We start from the raw sequence: 20484 nt of genomic DNA, 5'->3' as shown, positions 1-20484 counted from the left end.
GACCAAAATGCTGGCTTGCATCCATAGATGCTTCTCAAGCAAATCCCGGGACGTCATTCTCCCCCTGTACTCGGCCTTAGTGAGGCCGCAGCTGGAGTACTGTGTCCAGTTTTGGGCTCCACAATTCAAAAAGGATGTGGAGAAGCTTGAGAGAGTCCAGAGAAGAGCCACGCGGATGATCAGAGGTCAGGGAAGCAGACCCTACGATGACAGGCTGAGAGCCCTGGGGCTCTTTAGCCTGAAAAAGCGCAGGCTCAGGGGTGATCTGATGGCCACCTACAAGTTTATCAGGGGTGACCACCAGTATCTGGGGGAACGTTTGTTCACCGGAGCGCCCCAAGGGATGACGAGGTCGAATGGTCACAAACTACTTCAAGATCGTTTCAGGCTGGACATAAGGAAGAACTTCTTTACTGTCTGAGCCCCCAAGGTCTGGAACAGCCTGCCACCGGAGGTGGTTCAAGCGCCTTCATTGAACACCTTCAAGATGAAACTGGATGCTTATCTTGCTGGGATCCTATGACCCCAGCTGACTTCCTGCCCTTTGGGCGGGGGGCTGGACTCGATGATCTTCCGAGGTCCCTTCCAGCCCTGATGTCTATGAAATCTATGAAATTTATGATTCCCCATTATACCTTATGGCGAATCTCCAAATCTTTTCCGAATCGGTTTGGAAGCTCTGATTCGATTTGGAAAGCCTAAAGCTTCCTGCTATTCAATTCAGATTCGTAGATTCGGCCTCCGAATCATCTTCAAATCCGAATCATGATCCGAAGCTTTGCATAGCCCTAGTGACTAGCCCCACTTCAAAGCTGGCAAACCATCATAAAGTACAAGTGGCTAAGTAGACAATGACAAGCTGCCCCAAGCAAACGCACCTAGCTCTTTTTTCCCTCGGTGTCTTAACAAGGAAAGGATACTCCTAAACACATTGTGATCAAAACCAATATCTTTAGAAAAGCAGAAGCCTGCCTTTTCAGGTTGTCAACAGGCTGAGAGGCTCAAGAGACTCGACACAAGAGTCTGCTTTCCAACACAACTTGTCTTATTTCCCAACCCAATCAAAACTTGCTGTACAGCAAGTACCACTGGAAAAGCGGATGCCTTCAGAGCTCACTATCATCAACAGATGTCTGGGTTCCCAGTGTCAAACCCCTCTGAAGAAGGCAAGGAAGAACACTCTAGCAGTACGCGCTGTGTAGTCCAATGAAAAAGACAGGTGACAAGTCTCAGAAGGGCTCAGGAGGAATATTTTAATGTTACTTTAAAACAGATTTAGCATGTGGGTTATTTGCTGATTGACAGCCATGAAGCTGTGGGAAAGGTAACGATGGGTAGTGGAGGGTAAAGCTTTCACACAATAAACCATTCCTGTGCTCCAAGCTCTGCTTAGAGATTGCACATCTAGGAGCAAGCATCCAGATACACATTTCCTTTTCAGCACCAACACTGAGGGAAGCCCTTTATCTCAATGCCAGTGTAAGAAACAGTTCTTGAATCTTCTAGGGCTCCAAGTATGTTGCAAAGAGGAAGAAAGTGCATTAAAAAGTCCATTTTGCAGATGGGGGATAACTTGCCCAGAGTGGCACAGGCACAAGGGAAGCCCAGGTAGTTCAGAGAGACCAGAACTCCTGGGTCCCAAGAGCACTCTAGCCATGACAGCCTGGAGCTCAGTGCAGATTAATTGCCCTGCTTTTGGGCAAGGTTGGCATCATGCACTGAGATCGGTGTGGCTGCAACGACATTGCTACTGGTACCCAGCCTGGCAAATATGGAGTTAGCCCAGGTACCTCTGTAGTGCACCACACTGCAGTCTCCCAACATACCTGGTGCCTTGCCTCCAGTCACACGCTGCCCTCAGGGAGACAGCATGTGTGAAAGTGCCAAAGGATCCATTTTGTCAAAGGTGGAGAATGAACCAGAGTGTGTGGGCAGGAGGTGGAGTCCTCAAAGGTTATTATACCATGGACTTATATTAGTATGTGGGCTTCTCTCCAATTCACACTTCCTCCCTAAACTCACCTCCTTCTGCATCGCATCCCCCTGCCAGCTACAGAACTTGGTTAAACAGAAAAGTGGTCTCAGGGCAATATTTAACTGTCTTTGATGTGATAAGAGATCAATCTTGCCACCTGCTTTTGCTCTTGAACTCATCTCTCCTTCTCATCTGCTCGTTTTCACCCCTCCCAGAGGATAGCATCTTGATCTGGCCAGACAGATCGTTTCCAACCTTGCTAGTTCTTTTCCCTCTCTAATTACTGTGATCTTATGAACAACTCCTGGTTCAACCCATCAGTGCTAGTTGAAATGCAGTATTCTTCAACCTGGCTACACCCTTGTCCTCCCTGGGCCATGGTAATGAGGATAGCCCCCACTCCTGCCCCTCCACCACCAAAACAGCACTCTCCACTGCAGCCTCACATAGTGGGTACTTTACTTTTGAATTGGCAGTGCTCTGCCAGGGTGCCAGCACTTCTCACAAGGTTTGCTGCTACCCGCTACAGCCTTTTGGGCAAGGTTTGCATCATGGTTCATGAGGCACGTGCAGAGCAGGAGGGAGCAAGGAGTGCTAGAAGCATTGCTGCTTTGACAGTTGCACCTCTGCATGATGAGAGATGCTGTTGCTCAAGGAAAGATGCCCGAGCCAAAAGCAGCTCTTCCCTCCCATCCTTTTTATCACCTCCTGCCAGCAAAGAAGAGCAAAAGACTTGGAGGAGCGTGGGTTTCTTTTTGCTCATTAAATGACCAGACTATTTCTATGCTACTATACCTTTTTAATAGTTCCTTTCAAGATTTAAACCAGTAATTCACCTGCCGACCAGAGGATACATTGACAGCAACTTAAGCTAAATGCATGTGACTAAATGCATCTTCTTCCAGGCACCAACCATACTGCCAAACAAGTAACCAGATGAACAAGCGATTAATCTGAAGCACTCCAGGCACAACTGGTTGTATAGGCTAGCGATCTACCAGTCACTGCACCATAACTCAGAAGATCTCTTGCACACAGGGGAAATATGTGGTATCATTTTTCTAAAGCAAAACAACTTTTGGTGTCTCTACGTGGCACAGGGCAAAATGCCATCTCACAAAGAGGGAGAAGTAATACAAGAGTAAGGTGTGCTCAGGCAGACCCATGAGCTGCTTAAATTGCACAACTAATTCAAAGCCAGACAGATGGTATTGCTAGGGGCAGTGATAAGAAGGAGATTAAAAACAGGATTCCCTCCAGGAGGTATAAAAAACCAAACACAATACATCTCCAAAACTGGACTATCTAACTGCAGTGTGTAGAAATGGGCTGCCCTGGGAGCCTTTTCAGGGTATGGGAACAGAAACAAGTTACCATGTAATAAGTGAGGAGACAGACTTATAACACAACTATAATATGCCTCTGTGATAACTGCCCACGTATATATTCTTACCCTGCAGTAAGCACGAAATAGCCCAGCCCTCAACAAAATGGAGGTAAGGTCCCTTGCATTCAACATAGGAGAGAACATGCATGCAAGACAGTGAGTATAAACCCATTAGTTTGCTGTATGTTTGCGTAATAATTCATGTAACATATTTATATGCCTATTTACTGAGCGGCACTCACAGTGTCCTGAGTTTCAGAAGCTGCCAGAAACCAAACAGAAGATCAGCGTACATGTTGCTAAGCCTGGCACATTGGTACGTAGTTAGTGAACACAGTGAGCTGGAAACAATTATGGCCATGTGGTTTCTTCTTACTATTTGCATTGCGTACAGAGTGAAAGACAATGCTGTTTATTCCAATGACCTGCAGTGCTTTCAGGATACAGTGTGTTTTAAAACCAGAAGCCACTGCCCTATAGCCACTGTAGTCTGAAAGCGACCCCTTCCTCAACTTTACTCCATCAATGTTGTCTTTGAACCAGGGGCAGGCTCTACCATGCTAGGATAGTTCCATTCATCATGCAGTAGCAAGAAAGAGATTTTCAGATGGTGACCCAAAGGCAGTAAATTGCAAAGCAGAGCTGCGTTTGATTTCCTCCCCCCACAAACAGAGCAGGACTCCTCCACAATAAAAATGGGTGAGCTTTGGGGAGCAAAGAATGCACATTAATTCTGGATTACATAGGCTCATTTCCTTAGCTTATTTAGAAGCATAAAGCCACTGTTTTCTGTACAGATTTTTGAGTAATTTGGTGAGTGTGACATGGGGATTTCATTATCTTAGCTCTAATTTCACTAGCAGGATCTGTTTCCCTTGCTCCCATCTCCACTCCATCAGTGAATAGTCATATACAGCTGGCTATTTCTAACTATATCAAGCAAGGCACTTCAGGTTCACATAATCTGTTTCATTTTATTGTCTTTCCCTTTCTCCTCCAACACACTGATTGAGCAAAATCCTTATGAAACCCTAAGAATCTGCTTCCACCTTCGAAGACTCCCTTCCTGTGGTCTCATTAGCATTTTGAATACAAGACAGAAGGATGAACCCTCCTAACTTCTATTTCTTGCTCTAGGAGAAAAGGTGTGCAGCAACTAAATTAAATCAAGAGATTAATTTCTCTTCTCTATATAAATCCATACAATTTGGGGGGATCATGAACCTCATGGCAAATGCAAAACACATATGGGTAGATATAACATATACATGCATGTTCTTCACACATCTATTCTTTCTCTTTCTTCACCCATACCTCTTTATGTTTAGTGCAAATTGCTTGACATGACTAAGTGCTGCAGGTCTCATACTACATTTGTTTTGCCTTTGACAGCCCAAGGCTGACATTCCAGGATTTTTGTGTGTGTGTTTACCCCCACCCCATCTACACAAAAACCTCTTAGCTACATGTCTACGGACTTGGGATTTTGGTTAATTCTTGTATTGTGCTTTGGCTTGAGTTCCTACTTGCTTACTTTGCCAAGTGGAAGCAACCAAACTGTGTGTAACTGAATACATTTATACAGTCCTCTTCTGCTGGTACACAATGCCTGATGTCTACCGTCGAGCCTTTCTATGGATCTTTTTCCCCCAAGGCTAAGTACAGAGAGTCAAAAAGCCCAAAGCTGAATTGATTCAGTCTTTGCAGGTTAGTCTATGCTGCACAGATTGAAATAATAAGCCAATGAACACACATTCGGTTTTGATTCAGGAAACCCAGCCACATGCCTGCTGTGGCTCAAGCCAGAAGCTGGGGGGCACGAGAGTATGCCTGCCAGCTGCTGCCAAAGGGGAGGGAAGAAAGAAAGCCCTGCTGGAGTGGAGGGGTGTGGCCAGGCCATAGCCCATGCTCTACCTGGAGGCGGTAGGGGGAGGTAGTGGCATTGAATAAATAAGAAGTTGAACAAGAATAGTTCTTTCTCTGAAAAACTATAAACTGAAGAAGTATAAACATAGCATGGGCTATGTGTTCGCTTGCTTGTCCTGCTGCTTCCCGAGGTCTCTGGGATTTGCAGTCCACAATCAGAACAGCAGGACTCTGCAGGGTTGCTCATCACTTCGTCTTCCTGCTTCAAGGTGCCTCTGGGATTTGTAGTCCACAGCCGCAGCCAGCACTAAGTAAGACAGCAGGGCAGGGCAACTCTGTACTCGGTTAAAGGTGAGTTTAACCCCACTCCCTGGCCCCAACCCCTAGCTGGAGTTTGCCGGGGGTGGGGGACAGTAAGCCAGCCAGTGAGGCCAGTGAGCCAGCCCTCCCTGCTCTGGCTCGGGACCAGAGGGGCAGGGGCTGAAAAGCATGCTGGGATGCTGGGGGACTCTGATTCAACTTAAACCTGGAAGGGGTCTGGGACAGAAGTTTCATAAACTGGTTTGACCTAAATCAGTTAAGTCTGATATTACTTTCAACCAGGTTTATGTTAAACCAGTTTCAGCCATTTTGCAACTGGTGTATGTGCACTGAACTTCTGTTCTGTCACAGGTTTAAACCACTTTCTGGTCAGTTAAACCATTTTATGTGTAACTTCTGTCCCTAGCCCAAGAGACAGACAGTCAAGGGAGGAGATGCTGGTACACCCACAGAAAGGAGTAACATGAAGGTTTTATCATTATTAGCTCATTTTTCTACATAATGATGAAATGACTCAAGATGCACTTGAGATAGATGGCTCTGGTGTAACACTACAGCTGCCATATCTCTGTTCAAATATGCGAAAAATCTATTGTGGATTATTAGAACATTTTTCACTCTGGCACACAAATAACGTACTTCAGACAGGCAGGTTGTAAATATTACTCAACAGACAGGTCATTTCCCTCCATCACTGTGCTCTTTTAAAAGTAAACAGGGGCAAGCACACCCAACATATCGTTCACAAAAGCACCATCATCAATCTGATTTACAGTGATGCTTTCCCCACTTTCTGTAAGGGTGTGGAAAACAAGGAGCATCGCTGCAGCTGCTTTTTTTATATCTTCCACCTGAAGATTTTTCTAATGCTGGAAGGTGGCAGTGAAGTCTAATAACTATTGACAGAGCTCACATTAGATTTAATTATGTTCTTTGGCTCTGCTGTTTGACACAGGCCTGAGCGACTGTTATTAGGCCTGCTTCATGTCAGAGAGAAAGTGAAGTAACAACCCCAATGAATTTATTATGAGCCAGTTGCACATGGAAGCATAAGATGTTTGCTCTTTGCAGAAAGGTTAGTGTACTGCAATAGCGAAATGGATGTTAGACAGGTTTGTTTACTTCCTATCCTCAGTTTCCTATTTGGTAAAATGGGGAAAAGATGTTCCTAATTCACTAGCACAAAGAACAATTTGGAGTGTTTGGCTATTTAAGCAATGACTTTATTGTAGTGTTTTCATATGCAAGTGAAGACATAAGAACAGCTGCCCCATAGTGTCAGCAAAGTAAGTGGATATACGCATGTCTCGATTTGCATGTTGAAATAATTATACCTGATAGTTTCATAGTTTCATAGTAGTAGTTTCATAGTAGCTACAGTCAGGAGGGACCTGAACAGATCATCTAGCCTGACCCCCCAAAAAAGAAAAAGAAGCAGGCAGATCTCAGCCCAGGTGGCTTATTCCCAGTCCAAACCTGCAGTCCATTACCACATAAAGCTTCCATGGGCTTTAATGCTGATGTGGGGTTTACAAGTACTTCAGGATTTTGTATGCTGCAAAGGCCATACACATAATTTACCCCAGGTTCTCTCTCCAGCAAGCTGGCTGTGTGCAGCACATTAGATTTGCCAAGACAAAGTTCCCCTGACTGAGTGCTAAAAACGATATATATCAGCAGCACCTCATTAAAATGAGACACAAGTTTGTTTGAGCTATGCATCTTATTTTATGACTAACCACCAAGCATGCGTTTTATAATATTAAAGAGTCTAGCTCCCTATTCACAAACCTATACAATACAACCTGCAGATGTCTGATGAAATGACTCATTTTTGGGAATAAAAATATTCCAGATTCCATCCTCAGTTAAAGCAGTCACTTCCCACTAACACATTTCAATGCATTCAGATGATCTTCTGAAGTTCTTATCTTATGCAATTCATTGCCACAGGAGGTGGTGGAGGCAGATGGCATAGCCAGGTTCCAAAAGAGACTTGATAAATTCATGGATGATAGATCTATTAATGGCTATTGAACAGAATGGTTGGAGAAACATCTCCAACCCAATAATGGTGGATGCCAGGGGCAGCATTGAATAGGGAATAGACCACTCTAGAGATATCTGGTTCAATGCTCTCCCTCTATAGCATCCACTTCTGCCACTGTTGGAGACAGAATACTGGGCTAGATGGACCACTGGTCTGACCCAGTATGGCACTTCTTATGTTCTCTTTCTTGTGAATAGACAAGGGTAGGGCAAAACTGATTAGCTTATTACCATTGTTTTTATGGTGGTCCCATCTTGAAGGCCCCAGTCATGGGCCGCAGTTTTACTGTGCTGGCCACTGCACAAACTGAACAAAAAACAGGGGCTCTAGTATTACAAATACTTAAGTTACTTTTCTCTGCATGGATGCTACTACTCCTTATCTTTTAAGCAGGAAGGTTTTCCCTCACACACTTCTGTTTAGATTCACCAGGTAGTGCTAGCTTAGTGCTTCTCAACCTTTTTAGACTCAAGGTACCACCCCCACCAAAAATGGCAGCTCCAGCTTTCGCTCTTTTTTTTTGCCCACAGAAAAAATATAGTGCATTTGTTCTGTTACAAAGAACTCAGCAAAGCCCAGAACAGCTCAGAATGTTTTTGACCCTATGGATTCCTATTTGAAATGTCTGGGTTTATCTTGTAACGCATGCATGGGCATTTGCACACATAACAATTCAAATATTTCATGGCACTCTATGGCACCCTTAAAAGGATCTCGCCCTGGTAGAGAATTGCTCTGCTAGTGAGTGGATCTTTTCATTGTCTCTCTCTAACTCTGCAGGCACCAGTCCACGTTGAATATCTTAATGTTACAAAAAGCAACTATTAAAAAGCATGCTTCCTGGTGGGATCTTTTAGTTACTTCTTCACTTCCATTGTCTGAGCAACATTCTGGTGTGAGGGATTCTCAAGAGGTTTTCTTTTCTCTGCTTGCATAGTTTGGGCTTCTCAGCAGGGTAAATAAGCTCAAACTGAGCTCCATGCTGCCACAGCTATACTGCTACTGGTATCCAAGCAAGCCTCACATCGCTCTCTGTTTGTACTGCAGGCTGCAGAGTAGACATACCCTGATAAGAAGAAGGACTGAATCTCTCAAATGGCAATCTTAGACTGCAGGGAATATCAATATGTTTATCACTGTTACTCGATTCTTTTCAACTCTCACTCTATTGGCAATTAGAAAAGAAAACATGAATTTCTAATGCCGGTTTCAGTTGCAGGCAGAGGACACTAATCAGTGAACTGATTGAAGACTGGCATTGTTTTTACCACTTATTCACATACCAGATTTTCATTCATAATTAATCAAGCACAAATCTGACTTTTGTTAAAAAAACACGAGGATCTATTTCAGGTACGTTTTTCCTACATGAATATCTTTTTGTGGGAATCACATATTGAAATGAATATTCAAGAAAATTTCCCAGGATAAAATATTGGGCTAATACTGTGGCTTGGCATAATATAAGACCAGACAACCTTATTTATGAATATGGAGCCTGGGGAGGGGTGTATCTTCATCTGAGACATTCAGCACTGGCCAGTGCCAGCAATGAAATACCTAAGCAGGTGAACCAACTGTCTGATCCAGCATAGCAATTCCCCAGTCTACTTTACTGCTGGTTGCTAATACAGATATACCACATCAGTATTCAGCGCAGAGCAGAAGCTTTTGCAGCAAAGCAAAGTTGGTTTGGGGTATGATTCAATTATGACATTTCTAGACCAGCAAAAGCTCTAGTTTGGATATAGAAGAGCTGATAGAAGCAAAAGCAGTGTTTATTGGTGTGCATGGCCTCTGTGTCAATGCTGTGATCAAGAGGCACAATTTCAGCACTGGTATACCAGCACTAACTTCACTCTAGCCAGCCTGGGGACAACTGGCATGGAAGTCAGTGTGGGCTAGCAGCTCCAGTACGTACCAGGGTTTCCTTTGGATACATCTGGTGTGTCCCACCACATGTGCAGTACTGTTGGTACCAGCACTAGCTAGATAAGGGCCAAGAGTGTCTGCCAGAATAGTTAGTGCTCCCAACCTAAATCTTTTCTTTTTATCCCCTGGGAATCCAGTTCCTTAGCATACATAGGCTGGTTTCACCTTCCAGCCCATACTGCTTGATTATCAGGGATGTCACTCACACAGAAGCACAGGCATTTTAATAGCGCTGAACATCAAGCCACTGCCATCTCCTCTTCTCACCTCCCTGGATTTTTATTCTAAATAGCCCCCTCGGCCACAACTTATCAGGTTTCAGGAAGATTTTCAAAGCTCCCTATAGGAATCAGGCATCCAAATCCCCTTGAAATTGATAGGAACTGGGAGCGTACAGTCTTTAGTTGGCTCCGAGGAAAAAATCTCAACCTAAAACTCAGCTGCTGCTTGGTAGCAGAGGTGAACACTCATAAGCCTCTGGTACTGGGTAATGTCTTTCATTCTTGTCTCAGCTCACCATGCAATCCAAGAGTCTATTCAAAATGAAACCCCAACATGCCAGCATAGTCACTTGAAAAGCAGCGAGACTCTCCCACAAGACCATCTTCCACTCCTTTTTCTCTTTTAAGTGCTGCTGGTAGAGAAGCATGAGGCCAAATCTCAATTATGACTAGCAGCAGTGGTGCCATACACCATCTTATCTGGAGTGTGTGAAGCAGCGAGCACTCTGGTTCACTGATTATTCACAATTATTTCTGAAACATTTGGCAAGTCCCTCCGCTGAAATGAATTTCCTCATCCTCACAGCACTGGCTCAACTACAGTAGCAGCTACTTTCCCCATCCCACTTAGAGCCAAACCATTCCCAGGCTTGTTGAGTCAAAAAGCCACCAGACTAGAGCATCTCGTGTTTGATCAACACTTGCGCAAATTGGATTCCATGCTGGAAATGCTTTTATTTTTCTGAAAATATGATGGGCAGAACCAAGTGCTTTGGGCTGATTATATAGTGTAAGCTGCTGCCAGAGATAATTTATAATCAAGTTCATTGCGGTGTTTTTATTTTGGTTTGGGAATGGCCCAGTTCTTATGTGGCCCATCATGAATGCTAATGTGATCAAGGAAACATTTTCTGACAAATGTAGCATCTTGTGACACTGGCAAGTATAGTAGTGATAAGGTAAAGGATGGCCTCGATGTTTATCTCATGCAGATCAAACAGCTACCCAGAGTCCTGCTTGGATTCAGACCAATCACTTACAAATGAGAGGATCAACCTGCTATATATATAGACAGCAAGTTGAAAAATGAAGAATTTTCAAATGAAGAAAATACAGAAAATCCTACCATTTTTCTAAATTCCCCATTGAAGAAATATATATATATTTTAAAAGCCACCAGTTTATAAAAAGCTCCAGATCGGTAAGCTGTTTCAGTTTGTTGAGAAGGATTTTTTTCCTGCAAGCACTTCTGATCAGTCAAAAACCACTTTTAATCAAAGTTAATAAGAGGGAAAAGGTTTCAGGCGGTCTATTTCTATATACCACAGTAATCTTATTCTCTTGTCCTGCCCTAATACATAGTATGTGGAGTCTTACTAAGATTTGTCTGGGAGATGAGAACACTTCAGTTATTACCTGTTAACTCAAACCACTAAAAATAATTTATCCCCATTTCTCTTTCACTTACAAGGTTCTGGCCATGAGAGAAAGTGGTTGGTGTATACACTCCATCATCACTTGTATAGGAGTTGCTAGCGAAACCACTCAGACAACACGGTTTTGCAGTTCTGGAAGTGCTGCTCAATATTTCAGGCCTGATTTTTAAAACCATTGTGCACCCCTAACTTTATAATTAAGTGAGTAAGAGCTGCTGGCATTGAGTATCTCTAAAGAAAACGGGCTTAGGTGTCTAGCTGGAGACCCAGAATTAGACCTCACCTTTGATATGACTTCTCGTACTCGCATGCCAACCCAGGGAGGGCAGCAGCAATTTAAAGCAGGTCACTTTTGGACAAGAATAAACAAGGAAGGGAGAGAGCGATCAATGTTAGGGCTGTTGCAAAAACTCGCTCTCAGAACTCCTTTAATTTCAGAGAACATCTATCAAATACGTCAGGCATGGGACGGAACGGGAAGGGGTGGAAATCAAAGAAGCAGAACAAAGACAACCTTTATGAATTAACGAGCATAGGAAGCCTCCTGGGTAAAGAAACATGCACAACAAGAGAAGCCATTATGCCCTTCTAACAATTGAACCATGCATGCACAATATTTACGGGTTGTTTAGAAAATGGAGAGAGCATTCCTTTAAAATAAAGATCTTAATTATGAATGATGCCACCGCTTGTGAAAAGAGGTGACTAAGCAGCTCACACAGGAGCTACAGGTGGTAGAGAGAAATAATGCAAATCCCTCACTTGCCTACCTCTGCTAGCTCACCATAGTGCAAATATGAAGCCCTGTAAACTTTTGGACTCCAGGGTTCCCACATACCGCTCAACTCTGAATCTCAACTCTGACTCATGTCACTCCCTGCTGTACCAGTCCTGCCCTCCTTCATCACACTGCAGCAGACAAAATGCAGGCTGGAGATTAGGAAGGACTTTCTATGAGGATGGTTAAGCACTGAAAATGATGACCTAGAGAAGCTGCAAAATCTTCATCCCTGGAAGTTTTCAAGAACAGGTAAGATAGATACTTGGCTAGGGTGGTTCAATCAGGGATGAGCTTGCCTTGAGCAGGGGGCTGGACTAGATGCCCCTCATGGGTCTCTTCCAGCCCTACTTTCCTCTCTGATCCTATGTTTGCTAATTACTTCCATTCCAAGCTCTGGAACCTCCCAGTCCTTGGCTTGCCTTGAGCAAGGCTGCTTTAAATTAAACATGCGAGCCACGTTGTTATCAAAAGCTGCTTAAGCTCCTGTATAACCACAGCCTAAGAGAGAACTAAATTCATGTTTCTATTTAGTTTCATCATAAGGTCATGGAATATTATGCGTCTTGACTCTCAGTCTTCCTCAAACCCCACATGTTTTGCACCTACCGTTCCCTGTTTTAGAAATTATGAAAGTGAAGCATAGTGTTTAAGGGCAAGATTTTCTAGGGTGACTAAAGGGCCTATCAAAAATACCCCTGACTTTCTGAGACTAGTATCCCTGAGGTACTTACCACTTTCTGAAAATCCCTCCCTACATCCTCCAGGTCACACACTGACTTTTGGAGGTGCTAAGCCTCCCCAAGGGGACCGTAGGTACTTTTCATAGGAATTCATAGGAAAATGAGGGTTGGAAGGGACCTCAGGAGGTCTTCTAGTCCAACCCCCTGCTCAAAGCAGGACCAGCCCCAACTAGATCATCCCAGACAAGTCTTTGTCTAGCCAGGTCTTAAAAACGTCCAAGTATGGAGATTCCACCACCTCTCTGGATAACTTGTGCCAGTGCTTTACTACTCTCCTAGTGAGAACATTTCTCCTGATATATAACTTTTAGTACATTGGAAGGTAGAGGCCAATGTCAAGAGAATCCAGATGATACAACTTCCAGCTATTAGCATTTAGATCCTTCTTCTTCTAGTCATCCCTTTCCCCCTTCATGTTTCCTATCAGACGAACCTACTAGGAGGCTAATTGATATTACTAATCTCATTATACAGGCTGTAGTCTATTTCTGCCTCTAAGTGCATTTTGGCACAGTCCCCGGTACTCGAGTGTTAGTATTTTAGTCACTAGAAAGGCTATTTCGTTAAAAAAAGATTGACACTCAAGCCACTTCATAGCACTTTGCATATTCTCAGTGAAAAGGGACTTCATTAGAGTTAGCTGTTCCTTTCAATTTACAATTCCTTTATGCATACATGTGGTAGTTTACGAAGGGCTGAGGTATAATCACTGTAACGCTGTGTATTTAAACAGAACTACATATGTATCCTCAATAGTAGTTATAATTCGAGTAAGTCTCATGTTCATACCAGTTTCTCACCAAGTTAAAGTAATGTGCCATGCAAGTACCACACAGGAAATGGTTCACTCACCACAGAAATGCAGCCCCCTCTGGGGTGACCTGTGGCAGCTGTTCAGCTGCACATGGCAACACTGCACAACAGGTTAACACAAGAAGTTCCCTGCTATACCGTGCAACTCAAAGGAGCTGTTACCAAAATGGATTTGGGGAAAAAACTGTATCAAGGAAGTGTGAATTGTTTCAGAATGACAACCTCACTGGGATACACCAGTCTGGCAGGATTTACACAAAGAGAAGAGTGGACTCAATGAGAGATCCAACCTGGTCCTTCACAAATAGAGAGTAAACTCCCAAGGTTAAGGGATTGCAGACCTCCAATTAATACAGGCTTCACTGATTTTCAAGTAAAGACTAATGACATTACTGAGTGCCTCTTTTAGGGACTCTTAGCATGGTCAGTGCTCTCTTGGATATTATAGAAGACTTCCTCGCTAGACTGACGTGGTGTCTCCTTAAATGCATAAGACTCCTTGTGCCTTATTCTATAAGTAACATAAGTGCCTATGCTCCTAGAACTTCAGTAGAAGCTACAGTAAAGAATGCAGCCAAAAAAGGCCTGGAAACATTAACTGCTTAGGAGCAATGTGTGAGCTCATCCCAGGTACAAGCTTTCCTTGGTCAAGCTTGAATTGTAATACCCAAGGCACTAGCTGTCTAACGTTTCATTGATTCGTTAGGGAAGTTTGAGTATTTAAACACACCAGTATTTTTAGTGCACCGTTCCCTACCTCCATGTCTTTCTTGGCTTAATCAATCCCTCCAGGTGGTGCTAGGGCCTTGTAGAGATCCTGAGTTGGGTAATGGCTGGCACATACATGGTGAGCTTACACTGTACAAAGATGACACAAAGTCATGGCACATTAGGACCATCTGTACCACTTGTGTGGGGCAACCCTGAGTGTGGAGGAGACCAGGAGAGAACTCCCAGGAGAGAGATGGAGCAGACAATAGTGGTCAGAGAGATGCCTGGCAGTCAAAATTCAGCCTACTTGTCACTCAAGCATCCATTTCCCCTTCTACTCAATAGAGACAAGTCTCATTACCAGTGTAGGGTTAATTTTTGTACAGCACTTAAGAGATCCTTGCAAAAGAGGCACTAGAGAGAATGGCACGAGCTTCCTAGCCAGCTGCAGCCTGGGCAGGGTTACATCAGGCTGTTTGAGAGGAGCTCAGCAGACGTGTATTACTAAGTGATACAAAACACTTGCACATGCAGCTCCACATATACACATCATCTCAGCAGCTGATGCACAACATTAGGCTGTGTTCACCAGGACATATTGGGCCTGGAATCAAGATCAACATAAGGGAACAGCAGAGACTCATTAGCCTCCTGGGGGTATAGTCACTGCCAAGGCACTGATTGCAGCATTGCAGTTGAAAGTTTCCTGCTCTTATTGAGCCTAGAATAGCTCCTTGGGACTTCAATTTAGGCAGCTCTGAGAGCTACCTTTAAAAATTACTGCCACTACAACTCCTCCAGCCACCATGACCCACCTATTATTGTCAGTACCACAGAAATACTCCCCCTACCTCCCTGCCATCCCAGTCTTCTCTTCGACACGATGCCTTAACCTGCAAACGGGCAAACAGGCAAACAGGTTCTGCTGGTGGTGTAATGCTACCCATTCTCCAGTCTTACCCATAAACCCACAAGAGCGAAGAGAGACACTTCCACCATGGACACCATTTTCAGTGGGCAGGTAGCAGCTTAGGCCACATGCATGCTTCATAAAACAGAAAAGGGGGCATAAACCCTGTCTGATTCCCCCCCAAATATCATATAGTAAACAGATCTGCCTGGAACAGAGAAAAATGCCTTTGTTGAAGTGTTGGGGAGCAAGCATTATAGCATGTGTGCAAGCAACACTCGATAACCTGGGGTTAAAATATTAGTGTGGGATGTGGAAGAGCCAGGTTCAAGTGTTTGTTCTGCTTCACTTGGAGTGATCTGGGATAAAAGACTCTGCTTTGAATCACACAGAGTAGGTACTTGAAACTGTGTATGTGTGCGCATCGCCATCACACACTCTTCTGTTTCATAAATCCATTCCAGAAGTCACTTAAAGTTACAATGTGGAACAAAAAGCTTCCAAACCTCAAAGGTTTTGTTGCAAAACATGACAGATGAATAGATATCAGCAGGGTCCTTCAGAGGGTAGGAGATGCAGTGCAGAAGGTTGTTCTGTAGCATCAGCCAGATTGTGAGAAGGGACAGAAAAAGCAGGCGCTACATGCTCCTAGCGAGGTACGTGACTGTTTCGTACGATACTCTAATTTCTCATATTAATCATTTTGCCTTTCGCACCTTTACCTTTCTGATGCAGCAAGTATATGGAACCCCACACGCCAGAGGCCCACTGTTGTTGCATGAATGGTACTGATTGACGTTCCAGTCTTTGTATTCATCGCCTCCACAGCAGGAGAACTGTAGAAGCAAAGAGAGAATTATCAAGTGACAAACACACGTATTTATGGTATATGCAGGAATTTAGCAAAATGAACCAAAAAAAAAGGGCTAATGCTGCCGGGCACAAATAAACATGTGGTTCTCCTTAGCTCTCAGACCAAGTAGCACAGCCTTGCTTAATGTCATTGTACATGGATCTCCCCAAGTCATGGCCTGAACAAAGCAACTGTGGATTGCTGACAACACTGCAGGAATCAGGTGCAGCTTTTTTTTTCTGTTTGGACAGCACAAATTTTCAAAGGATGGCAGGTTGTTAGCTGTTCATTTGGTCTGAAAATTAAATGTAGCATTTGCTTTTGTAAACCAAAGCAACTTTCTGGATAGCCTGCCCTGGGGATGTGGTAGTACATGGTAGATTCAAGGCAGTGTTGACATGCCTGGAGAACTAACACAGAACAAAAGGGCAGTGAGTAACTTATTTAATGATACACATTTTCAACTCCTGCATATATTATCTAATCCTGATGGGTAAGTCCAGGATTTCAGCAGCTCATTTATGGAACACACATAAGAGCCATAAAACACAAATCAACAGGTAGAGGAGTTAGTTTGCTATGAACAATCAGAGACACGCAGCTTGTTCAGGGCAGGACAGAGACTTTAAAAGTACCTGCACTTGTGGGTTTTCCTACATGTTTCTGGATGCTACAGGGTCTACCACAGGCCAGCAACTAGTGTACTTACACTACCATTTTCTCACTGCAACTTTTGAGAGGCATGTGGCCAGACACAGGATTATGCCAAAGCAGATATAATTTTCTGCACAGATCCACGCAACCGGTCATATCGCAAGCGAAGATGAGCATGCATGGTAGAAGGGAGACCTTTCCTCCAATAAATGAAATCAAGTGCTAGTGACCCGTTGTCCCTGCCCACTCTGCTCCAGGGCTTGGAAGCGAGATTGTGCAGGATAATTAAGTGAAACAGAACTCGCAATATGATTATGAGCCATTTTGTTCACCCTGCTTTTAAAAATTAAATTCATTCTAAAAATAAATTATTGTGACCCAGGCAGTGAGAAGGAATTTAGTGCTGGTTAAAGAGACACATCTGAGAAGCCCAAGAGCAGCATCAGAGCAGGTTTGCCACACACACACTCCTTCATCAGCGTGCTTCCTTTCTAAATTACGAAGACCTTCTCTTTCCCGCAACAACTGACCAGCTTCCATGAGTCATGCAAAGCTTACTAGCACCAGTTATAGAAATGGGTTTAGTGCTGTGGACTCCTGCTGGCAAAAAAACTGAACAGTGTTGTCCAAAAGAAAAAAGTGCAGAACTGAGCTCCAAGGTATGTGCAGTGATATTTAGGCTGGTAATCAGCTTCTGGCCAATTTAGCCTATAACCTGCAGACAGCAGCAGATCAGGCAGCTGGAGGCTGACATGGCAAAGAACAAACATTGGAGCATTGTTTGAAGCACATCTGGGATTCAAACAGCAGCTTTGATGCCACTTCTGTGAACAGCACAGGAGATGTGCACAACAAGCCAAGTTTCTGTGCTATGGACACAGTCCTTCAGCCAGTCTTTTGTTCTTCATCGGAGGGGACAAATGATAAGGAATGAATGAGACCAGGAGACACTGCTTATCCTCAACCACCCAGTTCCTGGATAAGCTGTGAATGACTGTGGCCTGCTTAATCCAGGTATCTCGCCTTCTTGGCAGCTCCTTGCGAACATTGCCTCCAGGCCCCTGCATTAGTTGGTGTTAGATCTGCCTCTGAGATCAGTACACTCTACGCATTTTGCAATCCAAAAGGCGGCAGGGTACCAAGCTCTTCTACTACCGGGACTGCACAATCGTTACTAATTCACACAGAACATTAGAAAGAACCGTACATAGCACCTGACTGCTGTTTTCCCTATAAAAGTCTTCTTTGTCCATTTGCATTCATTTGTTAATTGACCTGCTGTTTCCCAGGGTGGAGTCTTTTTCAGCAAGTCGTTCACTCATTTTCTAGTGTTAATGAGGCTTTCTTGGAGTGCAGTGGATGTCTCCAGAGTTGTAAGAGAGGCTTATTATTACACTGCCCTAGGTCTCATTTCAGCTCAGCTGAACTCTGTGCAGAGACTGGGAAATGGGGGGGATCTTGTGACACCTGCACTCTCCCCAGATTCTAGACCTTGAAGCTTTTCAGGTGAAAGCGCAGCCCCCCTTCAAGGTACATCACAACAGCTCAAAGTAGTGGCTCCTTACAGTGTGTTCCCACCACTCTCCAGCAAGCCCCTCTAAAACGGGCTGCAAAGGGACAAGGCAAAGGCTGTTCCACGGACCCTGTCTCACAGGGATTCCCAAGGGACCAGTTCTCTGAACTTTACCACACCAGGACAGAATGGCTACAGAAGAGGCCAGAACAGCGCTAACATGTCCCCAATATGCACCTCCATTCCCCGCATCCCCACCCTCTTCCCAGGAGAACTCCCCCCCGCCACCTCATTTCCTCATACAAACAGAACAATCATGGCCCTGGAAAGATCAGACTCATTTATCTCTCACTCAGGTTGATTTAATTATAGGTGACAGATCTGTCCTTTTCCTTAAGATCGCAGAGAAGATGTTTGCTTTATTGTCTTTAATGAATGCATTTCTCCGCTCTGTCTGACACTCCGGCTGGCTAATGCCATTCCACAAAATGCTAATCGGACTCTGCTCTCTAATGGGAATTTCTCTTCCCCTGTCAAACTCATTTAGAGATCAAATGTTACAGTTACAAAAGAAGAGGCTTCATTTTTTTTAAACCCACACAATAAAGAAGTTTCACAAACATTATTTTTTGTTCTCTGCCAAACAAAGCTGGGCTTATTATGCACCAAACCAAGAGATTATGAAACAAACCCATTTCTTTATCTTTTTACCTTTAAAGATGTTTCTATTTGCTGCTGGGGACAGGGGTCAGAGCAGCAGTCCTGAACCATCCTTAAAAACATAGCTCAAAACAGCAAGAGACATTATCCGTTCTTCCCCCTCCTACCTAACCAACATTTTCCTAAAAGACTGTTCAAACAAACAATGGCTGTGTACAGAAGTTGCTTTTTTCTGCCATTTAAAGTGCTTTATTGTCATGACTTAACAGAAGAGCATGGCTTTACAGCACTTTTACAATGGGTACAACACTTTGTTAACACTTGTTAAATGAGGTATTAAATTTGAAGTGCTGTATTTTACAGCACTTTGGGCACAGATAGAAATGACATTTGTTGTGTGATTGACCCCTTGAAATCACTCTAATGCACCGCTCAAACAGAAGAGCACAGATGCAGAGCCCTCTGATTGCATGATAAATTAACCCTCATTGCATGAGGGTTTCATAGTTTCACAGTAGGTAGGGTCAGGAGGGACCTGAACAGATTATCTAGCCCGACCCCCTGCCACAGGCAGGAATGAATGCTGGGTTCACAAGACCCCAGACAGGTGATCCTCCAACCTTCTCTTGAATATGCCCAGGGTAAGGGCGAGGACCACTTCCCTGGGAAGTTGGTTCCAGATTTTGGCCACCCTAACTGTAAAATATTGCCTTCTGATCTCTAACCTAAACCTATTCTCCATCAGCTTATTACCATTGTTCCTTGTCAGCCCAGGTGGTGCTGGGGAGAAAAGAGCTCTGCCTACTTGTTGTTGATCTCCCCTGATGAGCTTGTAGGCAGCCACCAGGTCCCCCCTCAGCCTCCTCTTGCTGAGGCTGAACAGGTTCAGGTCCAATTTTTTACCCATCCAACTGTGCAGACATCAATGCTGCAGTCACTGAATTTATTGATGAGGATGGGGTGAGTGACAGTGTCAAAGGCCTTCTTAAAGTCTAGAAAGACTATGTCCACAGCGACACCATCATCCAAGGATTTAGTTACTTGGTCGTAAAAGGCAATCAGGTTGGTCTGGCAGGACCTGCCTTTGATGAACCCATGCTGATTGCCCCTGAGCATGATCTCCCCTGCAGGCCCCCCACAGATATGCTCTTTGATGATCCTCTCCAAGAGCTTCCCGAGCACCGAGGTGAGGCTTACAGGCCTATAATTACTTGGGTCCTCCTTCCTCCCTTTCTTGAAAATTGGGACCACATTAGCTAGTTTCCAATAACTCCAGTGAAATCAGGGGGAAATCAAGCCTTCTGCTTTCCTTCATGTTTACTATTTCACACATCTGAAATGCTCATAAAAGTTGCACTGTGAATACAGACTCAATTCACGCTAATATCTATTTGAATCAAAAAGATTATATATGGGGCCCAAGTCACATCCTCAATTCCAAATGTTGCCACACTTAGGAACAATGCGTGAACCTGGAAGGTCAGGCTTCTCTCACTTACTTTTATAGAAACCTCACATTCTGCAATTTAACTGGACAGGACACATTAGCTATTTAGGTAGCCTGTGCCATCTGAAACACCACTTTGCTGTTCTGTTTGCATCAAATTTTTCACCCCCAGGACAAGAGAGAAAAAGAAAACCAAAACTACAACTTACAGCTA

The 20484-nt window shown here is 44.0% G+C and overlaps 1 protein-coding gene across 1 annotated transcript in view; it reads right to left on the bottom strand.

Moving 5' to 3' along the window:
• Nucleotides 1-20484, bottom strand: part of LOC102380198 (tetraspanin-15-like) — a 115004-nt gene that overhangs the window by 46908 nt on the left and 47612 nt on the right. Inside the window, exon 4 of the mRNA XM_006032901.3 lies at nt 15866-15979. Coding sequence (XP_006032963.2) covers nt 15866-15979 — 114 coding nt within the window. The remainder of the gene's footprint in view (nt 1-15865; nt 15980-20484) is intronic.

The sequence above is a fragment of the Alligator sinensis genome, unplaced genomic scaffold, assembly GCF_000455745.1.
Source record: "Alligator sinensis unplaced genomic scaffold, ASM45574v1 scaffold1030_1, whole genome shotgun sequence".
In the NCBI taxonomy this organism is placed as follows: Eukaryota; Metazoa; Chordata; order Crocodylia; family Alligatoridae; genus Alligator; species Alligator sinensis.
The sequence above is the reverse complement of the archived record's forward strand: the minus strand, read 5'-3'. Positions and strand labels throughout refer to the sequence as shown.